Here is a 13,049-nt window from a genome sequence, read left to right on the forward strand (position 1 = left end):
TATTAATATTATAATTAACATTGCTATCAACTGTTTAAAGATCAGACTGATTTAAAATATAAAAACTAAGAAATGGTTGGAAAAGACATGACAAAATAAATGAGGATCAGAAGAAATTATAGCTACAATAACTTCAGACAAACCTGAATTCATGAGAATAAAAGTGAAACAAATAAAAGTAGATTGTTTTAGTTAATAAATGTTAACTTACAATAAAAAAAATAATAGGCTTTTAGGCTACAAATATTTCTTTTTAAAAATACGTTTTTATTCATTTTTTTAGAGTGAGAGGAGAGAGGGGTAGAGATATAGAAATATCAGAGAGAAATACCATCGATCGGCTACCTCCTATAGGCCCCCCCATAAGGGACTGAGTCCGCAACACTGGCTTGTGCCCTGACTTGTAATTGAACTGGTGACCTCTTAGTTCCTGGGTCCATACTCAACAGCTGGGCTACACTAGCCAAGCTAGGCTATAATTATTCCCATAGCTATGTTAACAGAGATACACCAAACTCATTTTTTAAAACAGAGGGATAAATAGAAATTCAATAGTATCATTATTTCAATCCTTTACAGGTTGATTTTTTTATTATTATTATTAAATAGAGGGCTAGAAAATCCAAGAGGGTGGAGAAGAATATGCCCTTTTGAAAAAATGCATTGTGTGCATCTTTACCTTTCCACACCAACAAGCAAACACACAGAATAATGTCTCTCAATGTTTTTAAAAGTTCATGTCACCTTGAAATAAACTTTAAAAAATCTCAAGCCTGCTTTTAATGTTTAAAATAAGAGATAAATATTTCAAACTTAAAATATGAAAATGGTTTTTTTTTTTTTTGCTTTAAAACTCTGATGACCATAAACACTGAGCATTCTCGCTCGATGGCCCTCGCCTTCTAACCTACGTGTGTGTGTGTGTGTGTGTGTGTGTGTGTGTGTATGTGTATGGGGGGGGGAGGGAGAACTTGGCGGGGGCTGTGTTGACCAAACTGCTTTGCCCGCCCAGTCACAGGTGGAGAAAAACCAGCCTTGTAACTGCAGGCTGGTGACATATGTGGCATTCAAAGCCCACTCATTTGTTTTGGAGTAAACAGAGAAATATTTGGTTCAAAAAATACTTCAAAGTGACTTTCTGGAAGTAATCCTGGTAACTGAATGAAATTTGAGTTCCAGACACTCCCCACGAAGATCTGGCAAAAATGGGATGGAGGTGAGAAGAGTATTCCTCACAACTCCGCGTGGACTTTCCAGCTGTGAGTTGCTAAGCTACCATCCAAACTTATTATTCAGACAAATTAAGTTAAAATTTCCCCTCCCCGAATGCACCTTCAGGAACCTGTTTGTCGAGAACTCTAGTACTAGTCAGAAAGTTAGCATGCTTAGTACAGCACATGGCCAGGAGAGCCGGCATGGGCACCAGACTGGGCTTGACCTTGGCTCTGCCAATTATTAGCTGGGGTGCCCTCAGGCAAGAACTGAGACTGCTCTGCTCTCTGTATCTTTACCAGTAAAATATATAAAATACTATCTGCACCTTCAGACGTGTTTTAAGTACGAGGCAGATAAGCATCAGAATATCTAGGTTGCAAGAACCACTGGGAAAACGTCCACAAGTCTTAATAGCACAGCTGGACTTTGGCTGCAAACTCTGATGTGTCAGTAATGATGTTGGGTTTTACCCCTTGAAGTTTCAGTTCTTTGTAACCTTCTGATACATCTCCCAAACAGGTATGCTTTGTGGACTAAGTTTGAAGCCCTTGCTTTTGTCCTTACCTCAGAAACTGAGCGACATTATCCTTTAGCTCAAATCTTTCTAAGAACTTCCCCTCTGCCATGATTGAAAAGGTCTAACAGAACATAAGGTAATGCAAGTATTCCTTGATTATAGCTCCTCATATTCAGTTTCAACTTTTAAAAATAAAATCTTTAATTCATCTGGGATGTATTTTAACGTATAAATTTTGGGTTAGGAGTCACTAAAACACTAGCCAATGGTTCCAAAATAATTTCTTGAATAAACCAGCTTTCCCCCACTGATTTGAAAATCTATCATACAACAAAACTGTATATGTGATTATTATGCTAGCTGTCTATTTCTTAATGTTCTCCCTTAAGTTTGACAAAGAAAGGAATTTGTTGCTACAGTTCACCACTGGACCACCAGAGCGATGCTTGGCCCATAGGAATAAATGGCTGAAAAGGGCTTTCCTCCTTTGATCACGCAATATGATTACCATAGTATTGGTTTTCTAAAGATAAACAAATACTACGTTACTGAAGCAAATCTGAACTGATCAGATTGACGATTCTTTCAATATGCTACCAGATTTCATTATTAGTATTTGACTTAAAATTTCACATATGTAGTTTTAAGTGAAAGTGTTCTTACAAGAAAAACGAGTATGTCTAGAATTTGTACTTTGGGGAGGAAAAAACCTTTCTTTTAATTCTATTTTTGTCAGTTTGGTTAAGAAGTACTTCCCCCGACTCTTAGTCAATTGGCTGGGGAGTTGTTCATCCTATTTTCACACCAGCACTGCTTAACTCCACACTTTATCCTGCCTTCCTTTCTGGCACCGACAATAACACACCAGCATGTTGGGGTTTCCTTGTGCTCTTCCACCTTCCTTCTGCCAAACTGTTGAAACACTTACTGATCACAGATTTCTATTATTGTTAGACTGTTACATTATTCTTTTTTTTGAGGAGTCATTAGCGTCTGGGTTACTACTATATTAACAACTGTTATTCACTATTAATTTCATACCACTTAAATATACTCTATTTACAACTTCTTTCCCTTAATGGGTTTTTTATTCTTATTATTTGTTACGATGTCTTTGCATATATATATATATATATATATATATATATATATATATATATATTATATATATATATATATATTTTTTTTTTTTTTTTTCTTAGAGTGAACACTAGAGCAGAATATTTTAAGAGTCATTCAATGTCAAAGAAAATGTTTTTGTTGCCCTTTCAAGAAGAGATGCCTCATCTGGCTGTAAAATCTGAGTAACAACCCTTTCCTCTCTAAGGGCGAAGGCGATGAGCCACTGTTTTCACAGAGGGCTACTAAGTGACTAAAGTCAAACTTACCCCCCTCCCCTGGTGCATAACATCCCCCTCACTGCACCCCAACCCATCCCCACATCTGGTACTTATGATTAATTCATTTTTGAAATGACAATTTGCTAGAATGTGTGTAAGAGTGGATTTTCATTATTATTCTCTTTATTTAACAGCAGCTTTATTGAGATGTAGTTCACTAGTTTCTGACCACCCTGAGCCCTTTAGTTGAGATGGTGGTGAATGTGTGAAGTTTAATATGTAAGCCCAGGTCATCGTCTCGAACCAGAGGCCCCTCCAATACACCTGAGGCCGCCTGCTGCTGCCACTGTAACCCTCCCGTCTGTTCCACTGGCTCCACCGTGGATCCTGCCTTACATTCTTCACACACTCCTGGCTGTCTCATCAGTTCCTCTTCTGTCTCCACAGTTTCGTCATGTCCAGGGCTCAGCCCTCCTCTCCTCTCACCCCCTGGGCCATGCATCCACTTCCCAGCTCCAACTGTTACCTCCGTTCCCGAATACTGTTTACGTAGACACATCCTCCCAGCAGTACCATCTCTACAAGGATATCTGGAAATCTCAGGAGGGGTAGATTGAAGAAACGCTTCTCTGCCTGGGACCTCTGGTGGGTGACACGTCGATGTCACCTCTGGTTGCCAGCACCATCGTCCACTGAGCTGTCTGCTCCAGAAGCCTGCAAGTCCTCCTCACCAGACTTGAGGACAAGGACAGCGTCTCCCTAGTTTACCACGTATCCCACAGAGGGTCTGACATGTGGCAGCACAACAAATACTTGTTGAAGAAATGAATTCAGTCAATCCAGTACATATCCTTCCAACCCTCCCTCTTCTCACCCACGCTGTCAGTACTTTGGTTAAAATCACTATTATTGTCACCAGGCTTACTACCAAAGTCTCCCAGCCTCCAGTCCCGCTTCCCCCAACCCATTCTCCATGCTACAGTCAGAGTTAACTTTCTCAGTAGTCACAGATCAGTTATCATTCCTCAACTTAAGGCCCTTTAAAATCAAATCCAAATTTCTCCACGTAACACATAAATCTAGAACTCTCTTGATGCCCCAAGGCTGAATGAAACATTCATCTCTAGGTTTCCTGGACTTCTCCTGCCACTGCGTCTATTCTGTATCTTAACTGTAGACTCGTCTGTCTCCTCAACGACACTGTCCTCTTCCCTGTACCCCAGTGCCCTGTAGTTCCTGGCACACTGTAGACATTCAGTGAGTACCTGGTGAATGAATGTTTTCAACTATCACCAGTGACCACGAAAGGAGGCAGTAACTTTGGGATTCCATCCTGGGACAGGAATTCTGAACCCAGCTGGGATCCATAAATAGGCACTGAGATTGCATGAACGCCATGAAATTGTACCAAACATTGTATGTGTTTATACATATTTTGAGGGTAGTTTTCAGACTGAAGAGTCCATAATCTGAAAAGTTACTGTTGGGATTTATTTGGTTAGAAGGGAATATTCTAAAGTATTACAAACTAACAAAAACAAAAGGCAGACACACATGACACACAGACACGCACACAGGGATTGACTTAATGAAAACAACACGTATGGTAAACCTTTTATTGAAAAGGGACAAGAATCAGGGGAGTTAGGGGGCTCCAGGAAGACTAAAGAAAAACAGATGGTACCAGAAAAAGGGTTTAGAAAGGCAGAACAGAAAGCGAAAAGGAGCTGGGTCTACTCTGCCGTTGTATACTGGGCCCTTGGGCAGCCAGCGGGTGAAAGGCTGGCTCGTCACGAAGGACCTGTGTCTGCAGATCTCTATATAGTTTTGAAAACTGCAAACTTCAGCTTGTCATAACGCTGCCCAAGTGCAGGACAGTCTGTGCTATTGAGCTGGCTGACTTTTTAGCTCTGTCCAGTGAATACCGGTCTAGACTCTGATCTTCAACAGGAGAAAAAGAAAGAGGAAGGCCATGGCCTGGCTGAGGGGAGAGGGGCAAACACGCACTGCTTCTCAGGTGACCATCTTTCTCTGGCTCCTTCTACTCCTCTGTCTTTATTTAGAGCTGTCCATGGACTTCCCCATGTGCAGGAACCTTGACAAATACCATGTACTTTGGTAAAATGGGAAGAGGCATGAAAGGTCTGAAAATCACAGGTAGTTTTGAGAGTTGGGGGTATTTTTTATAAATGTTGATAACTGTTGGTCCTCTCACCCTTAATTAAATATTTAATGAAGGAAGTGAATAGGATTTTTCCCTTTTTGGTAATTCCTTACGTCAGCATAAACATACTATACCTAGTTTGCTTTAGGAAATGCTAAATTCTGTTACTAGTTCACTAAGCAGGAGTGAGTACTTCAGCAGTGGTACAAGGCTTGGTTTTGAGTGTTTCGATGCTACCTAGCCTGATTTCCACCACTGTAGAGGCCACAGTGTAGCTAGTGAGAGTCTGGTGTGAAATAAGCCTTGCTCACATGGGGGTGAAACGGGGACCCTGTCCTCCTTAGCATCACTCTTCACCCTTCACCCCAAGAAAATGAAAGCCAAACAATGGTGAATTTGGTCAAAAGGCCTAAAGAACTCACTGAATGGTTAACCAGCACCTAAATAATCAAGAATGGTCCATAACCACCTGTCTAACAATTTAGTCCCATGTCACAGAACAGAGAGCCTGCAGTGACATAGGGACAGTGGCCTCACCAACTTATTAGACAAATAATCCAAAGGTATCTTATTATGCTGCAGAATTCCAACTGTATAAACGAACCTAACTGTGATTGTTTAAACCAGTGTTTCCCAAACTTCTCTCATGATGAGAATCACCTGGTGGAGTTGTTAAAACACAGATTCCTGAATCCCAACTAAGAAGTGCTAAACTAGAATTTTTGGGAACATATAGGTAAAATTGTATACTTAACTAGTGCTCTAAGACAGATGTTATATACAGAGCACTAAGTTAGGTATGCAATTTTACCTATATGTTCTCAAAAATTCTAGTTTAGCACTTCTTAGTTGGGATTCAGGAATCTGTGTTTTAACAACTCCACCAGGTGATTCTCATCATGAGAGAAGTTTGGGAAACACTGGTTTAAACAATCGTTTTTAGGAACCAAGTTTGTAAAAAAAAAAAAAAAAAAAAAAGTCTTTTCAAGATTTTATATTTACCTATCCCAGTGGTCAGGCAAACTGCGGCTCTCAAGGCACATATGGCTCTTTGGCCCTTTGAGTGTGGTTTTTCCACAAAATACCACGTGCGGGTGCATGCATACATACAGTGATTGAAACTTCGTGGCCCATGCACAGAAGTCAGTTTTTGGCTCTCAAAAGAAACTTCAATCGTTGTACTGTTGATATTTGGCTTTGTTGACTAATGAGTTTGCCGACCACTGCCCTACCCTATCTGAAATTTTGGTGAGGTCCTAATCTATGACTAGAAGAGAGATTATTTCAAATCATAGTGACAACTGAGGATTACCCTATGTAAATTCCTGGTAAATTTATGGTGAAATTTAATAGTCAGTTATTCTGGCTGGAGGTTGGAGTGAAAGAGGAAGAATAGAAAGGGGAAAAAATTGCTGATTAAAAATCTCACTGCATAGTCGACTTATTTGATGCAAGTTAATTTTTTAAAAATTCCAGGATTCACTGAGGGTTTTGTGGTTATCTACTCTGATGTCCTTTTTGGCAAGGAGACATGTTCATGATTTCTTGAAATCTGGTGTGAGGCCCGTTGTGTTCACAGACCAGTTGAACATGTTGCTGAGAATGTGTGCTTTATTGTCTCTGCAGCAGTGTGTGGGGCCTGAAACCCTTTTAAGTGCAAGTGTTTGAGGAAAGAGAGGACGATGAGAATGGAAGAAAAAAATTCTATAACCTCGTTCATTGCCTGCTCTACTTGCATCCTTATCCTTAATCTTGTCCACCTCACTGTGTCCTCCATCTTCTTTACGTTTCCCTGCTGCAAGAGAGACCAGGTTAGGAAGTGACCGAGTATGTGCCAGGATCAAGGCTGACAATGAGATGAGAAGCAGAAGCGAAGCCACAAGAGATGAGAAGCAGAAGGGGAAATGAGTCTTTGGAGGGCATCTCCAGTATAATTTTCCATTCATCTATACAGGTGTGAAATTTGCAAAGCCAAGCAAATAATACTCACCAGAGGAGAAGGATCTATTGCACTGAGTTAATATATGGTGTTCTCTAACTGAGAGAAATGTGCATGCACATCATTAAGATGTTTTCAGCACACCACTTCTGAGAAGACTTCTCGCGAAGTGTGGAATGGACAGGAGACAGAGCAGGAGGACAGCAGGCCACTCCAACAGATGCCCACAGGATAGCATCTACCTTGATGAGCCTTGCAGACTGATACCCGACCTCACTGACTGCACCCAGGAATGCAGACTCATGCTAACAAAACACACAAGATACTGATGTATAAAATAAAAACAGAAGAAAGAAAGCGACTTTATTATTAACAGTGACAAACAGAGGAATCGGGTACACTGATATCGGTATTGGCCCGAGTGAATTTCGTTGTAGGAAGGCCAATTGCCAGAGAAAAGCTCGGTGCACATGGAGGTGGGCGAGTGGAGTCCATTGCAGGATTCCAGTGCAAATGGCATAAGCCTCTGCAGCTCCGCCCAGGGCTACCTGCTTGCCAGGCAGCACGGGAGCTGGCCTCCACCGGCAGGGCTATTGGTCAGAGTGCTTTGCAAGGCATCATGACAATTACATCAACAGCTTTTGCCTTTCTCTGCTTTGGAGGCAGAGAAAGTGCTCTTCTGATGGAAATTTGGGGTGTGTGTGTGTGTGTGCAAGATGCCAATACCCTCAATTAGTTACAGTCAAGCCTTACTGCCAAGGAGTCTTCATGTCTGCTAAGATCACACTGCCTCTCTTGGATTAAATTTGTTAGTTTGGTGTTCATTTCTCAGTTTAATTTTTAGAGAGTGCTTTCGCTTTCCTGTTTTCTGGGACCCAAAGGGGGCACTGCAAGGCAGACTCCACATTTGCCTACAGGTTCCACAAAGTGTCACTCAAATTCAAATCAACCTGTATTCGCTGTGCCAACTTTATGCCCACTGCTGTGCCAGGCACAAAATAATTCTCAAAATGCATAATAAAAACCTCTAAGGAAAGGTTGTACCTACTGGATGCCTACAGCCCTAGGTTCTCCTTAAGGCACATTTATTCATTCATTTTCCTCTAGTACTTACACACCCTCTACTGTGTACCAGGATTTACTAAGTACAAGACATGCAAACATACACTTGACACCATCCTGCTCCCTTTAAGAGCTTATAATCCAGAAAAAGAACGACATGTTTTTCTAAAGGAACTGATCCAAGTGACATGGAGTATGCTAAAGGAGGGCTTTAGGGGCCGAGACAGAAGCCACATCTTTTTAAAATCATATTTTTAAAAACATACTAAATAAAAATGATTATTAAAAAAATTAACAACAGTTAATTTTGAAGCACAAAATATAAATTCCTTCCTTGCTACTCCCAACCCTTTTCTGCCTCTCAAGGTTGCCCTCAGTAGTTTGTGAATACTCTTCTGACCTTTTCCTCTGTATGAAACACACATACACATTTATACGTAAACATAAATTTATATATTTACTGTATCAACATGTAAAATTTATGTCACACATCCCATTTATATAATACACACATACACATGCACACAGGTGTGGGATGATACTATGTATTAGTATATTGTCCCATAACTTGTCCTTTTAGTTGTAAATTATAACATGTGTATAGAAAAACACATAAAATAAATATGCTCAGTTTGGAAAACAAATGACCCAGGATAGCCACTACCACTAAGTCAGTAAGTAGAAAGTTCTGAGTATCCCACAAACAGAAACCCACCCCCTCCAAAACCATTATTTTGAAATTTATGGTAACCATTTCCTAGTTTTGTGTAGAGTTTTACTACTTATTTTCAAATATGCATACATCAGAAAATGCTCTCAAGGCAAAAGCGACTTCCACTCTCTAAGCCTCTCTGAACTCTCACTTTTCCTCAAGTTTGGCCTTTAATTTCTTCTCTTTTCAGCCCTTTGTTGCTCTGAGGATATCTTCTTATACATATTCAACAGTTCCAATTATTTTCAGCAAGAGGATTGTTCAAATAACCTACCTAGCCCTAGTTGGTTTGGCTTAGTGGATAAAGCGTCAGCCTATGGACTAAAGGGTCCCAGGTTCAATTCCGATCAAGAGCACATGCCCGAGTTGCAGGCTCGATTCCCAGTAGGGGGTGTGCAGGAGGCAGCCAGTTAATGATTCTCCATCATCATTGATGTTTCTATCTCTCCCTCTGCCTTCCTCTCTAAAATCAATAAAAGTATATTTTAAAACAAAAAAAAAAACAACAAAAACCCCCCAAATAACCTACCTAGCCATATTTCCAGTAACAGAAATCTGTGTCACTTCTCAATTTTTTCATTGTGTTACAGTTATGTGGGTAAAATTAGATTCTTATCCACTATATCCCAACTCCTTATGGGTTATAAAAGGCAAACATCTTTCATTTCCTACAGCACAAATGTGAAATATGCAGTAAATGCAGAAAGAGAAAAGAATAAAGAAATAGAAAAGAGAATGAATATATGATTAGTAGTCCTGCCCTTGAAGAGTTCCCATTTTCATTTGTGAAGGTAGATAAGATGTATATGCATGAAATAAACTGACATGAAACAATTTGAGGCAATAAAGAGAGATATTTGAATGAAATTCCTTATACCATATTCACTGACATGAAAAAATTCCAAGATATACTGTCAATGAAAAACCAATTGTAGGATGGTATCTGTGTATAAAATATATATCTACATTTATCTCCCTGTGTGTCAACAGGTGTGTCCGCATATATGCGTCCATGAAAGGTCCCGTTTATGCACAGAACTCTAAAGACATACAACAGTGGGTACTTCTACAAACTAGGGTTGGCAAGTCAGAAGTTAACCTTTTTACTTTCAAATATCTTATATAATTTTTTAACATGGAGCATATATTGCTTTTAAGAAATATTATATGTTTATTGATTTCAGAGAGGGAAAGAGAGGGAGAGATAGAAACATCAATGATGAGGGGGAATCACTGATCAGCTGCCTCCAACATGCCCCACACTGGGGATCAAGGCCACGACCCAAGCATGTGCTCCAACTGGCATCAAACCATGATCTCCTGGTTCACAGAGCGATGCTCAACCACTGAGGCATGCCGGCCAGGTGAAGCATTTATTACTTTTATAGATAGGAGGAACTTTAAATTATATTCAAGGGCAAATGTATGTGACAAAGGAAATCAAGAGGAAAAAACAGGAAGATAGAAATTCCTGGAGAAGACCTCTTTGAAAAGGTAGAACTTGGAGTGGGCACTGCAAGACTAGTTTAAATGAAGAGCACAAAGGTGGGTGAGGTGGGGGCGTGCTTTGTTTTGAGTAGACTTTAGGGAGGAAATGCGGATGGTACCTGAAGAGGACTGAAAGGAAGTTCAGCTGGCTAAAGATAAAACCAGCTGACATTGAGATATATGATTAAAGGGACAAAACAGCCATAGCATACTAGTAAAATGTAGAATGTCATCAAAATTAAGAGCTTATGATTGCTTTGATGAAAAATAGAAGTCATTACGACGTGAACAAGGTCGTACTAGGAGATAATATTAATCTCATGGGTTGAGTTTGTGTAGAATAAGCTCAAACATGAAAAATCTCTGGTAATTTATAAAGTGCTACATCAATAATTGTAGGTTTTATTAAGTAAGTTATTACACTGAGTGGCCAGATTATTATGCATTCAGAGATCATAATAATCTGGCCACTCAGAGTGTGTGTGAGTGTGTGTGTGTGTGTGTGTGTGTGTGTGTGTGTGTGTAATATATATTAAAGGCCCAGTGCATGATTTCATGCATGGGTGGGGCCCAGCCTGCCTGGCCAGGGGGAGGGGGCAATTTGCATATTAGCCTTTTACTATATAGGATTTACACAAAGTGGCCAGATTATTATGCATTCGGAGATCATAATAATCTGGCCACTCAGTGTATATTACAATTACATTTTAAGGAGACTATCTTGGTATTCTTGTATAAAATGCATTACGGGGAAGAAAGACTCAGAGCAAAGACATTTCCTTAGCAATATAACACACTTGAAAGAGCTTGGCCAGTTTTTACAACCTGAAAAAAATTCGGATAACTTCCAACCTCCCAGGATTGCTGCAGGGATTAATTGTAAGGTCAAAATACATTAGTCCATTTCTTCTCAACTGCAATTATAGTCCAGAGGCATGCTGATAAAGATCAGAACTGATGCCCTGATCACAGGAATGGAAAAGGTGAAACCAAGAGATTTTTCTAAATAAATAACCTGTAAAGATCTATTCATTAGATGTAGGGAATGAAGGAGAGAAAGATGGAAAATTTTGGGTGTCCAGCAGGGGAGGCCTGGGGAAGGGTCTGGACATCTGGAAACTGAGCTACCTCTGTGATCCACGTTTTGGGAGTCATGTCACTGACCACATGAGTTTCACCTCCTCCATCTCTGTTACTACTGACCCACAACCCCTCCCCCTCCCCCCCATTTGGGTCTGGTGCAATCTCATTGTATTAGTGTAAATATGGCTTGAAATAGTTTAAACTCAAAGTACATTTATATTCATTTTATTTTGGAAAATTACTTTCAGGAATGCATAAAAACTTTGAAACAATGGTAACATGCAAAGTTACTGACTATTTAATAGTTGCAGTGAGCAAAATTTAGCAATGCCTTGTAAAAAAATCAAAACAAACTCCACGGTTGACTTTATGAAGAAAAATTCTACATAAATAAAGTATCAGACAGACTGAATATCTGTAGGGTTTTTAATTATTTGTATTGGTATTATATGCAAGTCTGAACCACACAATTATGAAAACCAAGATAGATCAATTAAAAATGAATCCCATAAGTGATTCTTATTTACTGTTTTACAAATTCTTTTCCTCTAATGGAATCTGACTTCTTTATATATATATATATATATATATATATATATATATATATATATATATATATATATATACACACACTATATATATAAAATTGATTTTTTTTACAGAGGGGAAGGGAGAAGGAGAGGGAGACAGAGAGTTAGAAACATCGATGAGAGAGAAACATAGTTCTGTTGCCCCCTGCACACCCTCTACTGGGGATGTGCCCACAACCAAGGTACATGCCCTTGACCTGAATCGAACCTAGGGCACTTCAGTCCACAGGCCGATGCCCTATCCACTGAGCCAAACCGGTTAGGGCTGGAATCTGACTTCTGAGTGACATGTTACAACCCTGGATACAGTCCTAAAGCAGAGCTTACCGCATTCCAAAGTCTCAGCTGGATACTCTGTTGTCTAGCTAGAGGTCAAAGCTTGAGGACTAATACATGATAGAAAATAAAACCCTGCAGAGGATGACAGAGAGTGGCAATTGTGTAACTGAGCCTCCAGAACTAGTTACAGCTCTGGAATGTGACCACTATTTTGCAATGCACTTGGTCACCATCATATGAAAATCTTGGGAAATACAACATCTTGGTTACTTGCTAGTTCCTGTGAGAGAATAACTCATAACTCATTCACACAACACTACAATGGTACTTTAGTCTAAACTACCAACTGACACTTATGATTATATTTTAAAAGAATGTCAAGAATATTTATACATACTTATAAAAGTAAAAACAAAGGGAGGGAGGAGAGGATGAAAAGGAGGAGAAGAAAGAGGAGGAGAAAGGAAATACACCTTCACAGTAATATGGGACGGGGGAGGTGGAAGACACAGATGAAACAAAATTGGCTGTTTGTTGAAGGTGAGGTAAGTGCATAGAAGTTCATCTTTGTATGTTGAAATGTTCCATAATAAGAAGTTAAAAAAGGCACATAGCGAATAGTTCAGGATTGTCTCCTAACTCATCACCTAAAGAGGGACC

At 39.7% G+C, this 13,049-nt stretch overlaps 1 protein-coding gene across 7 annotated transcripts in view; it reads right to left on the reverse strand.

Moving 5' to 3' along the window:
• Positions 1 to 13,049, reverse strand: part of NSMCE2 (NSE2 (MMS21) homolog, SMC5-SMC6 complex SUMO ligase) — a 213,555-nt gene that overhangs the window by 87,627 nt on the left and 112,879 nt on the right. For 2 of the 7 annotated variants that reach the window (XR_014793226.1, XM_084864875.1), the window contains exon 5: positions 6,948 to 7,031. The exons of 3 other annotated variants lie outside the window; for them this stretch is intronic. Coding sequence is in view for 2 of the 4 variants with exons in the window: in XM_084864875.1 (XP_084721001.1) it covers positions 6,948 to 7,031 (84 nt within the window). In the remaining 2 variants the exon portion in view is untranslated. Of the gene's footprint in view, positions 1 to 4,674; positions 5,878 to 6,165; positions 7,032 to 13,049 lie in introns of those variants that run through there. 2 more of the 7 variants (XR_014793227.1, XM_084864874.1) reach the window with 2 other exon arrangements.

Source organism: Pipistrellus hanaki (assembly GCF_964339955.1).
Source record: "Pipistrellus hanaki genome assembly, chromosome: 17".
Classification (NCBI taxonomy): Eukaryota; Metazoa; Chordata; class Mammalia; order Chiroptera; family Vespertilionidae; genus Pipistrellus; species Pipistrellus hanaki.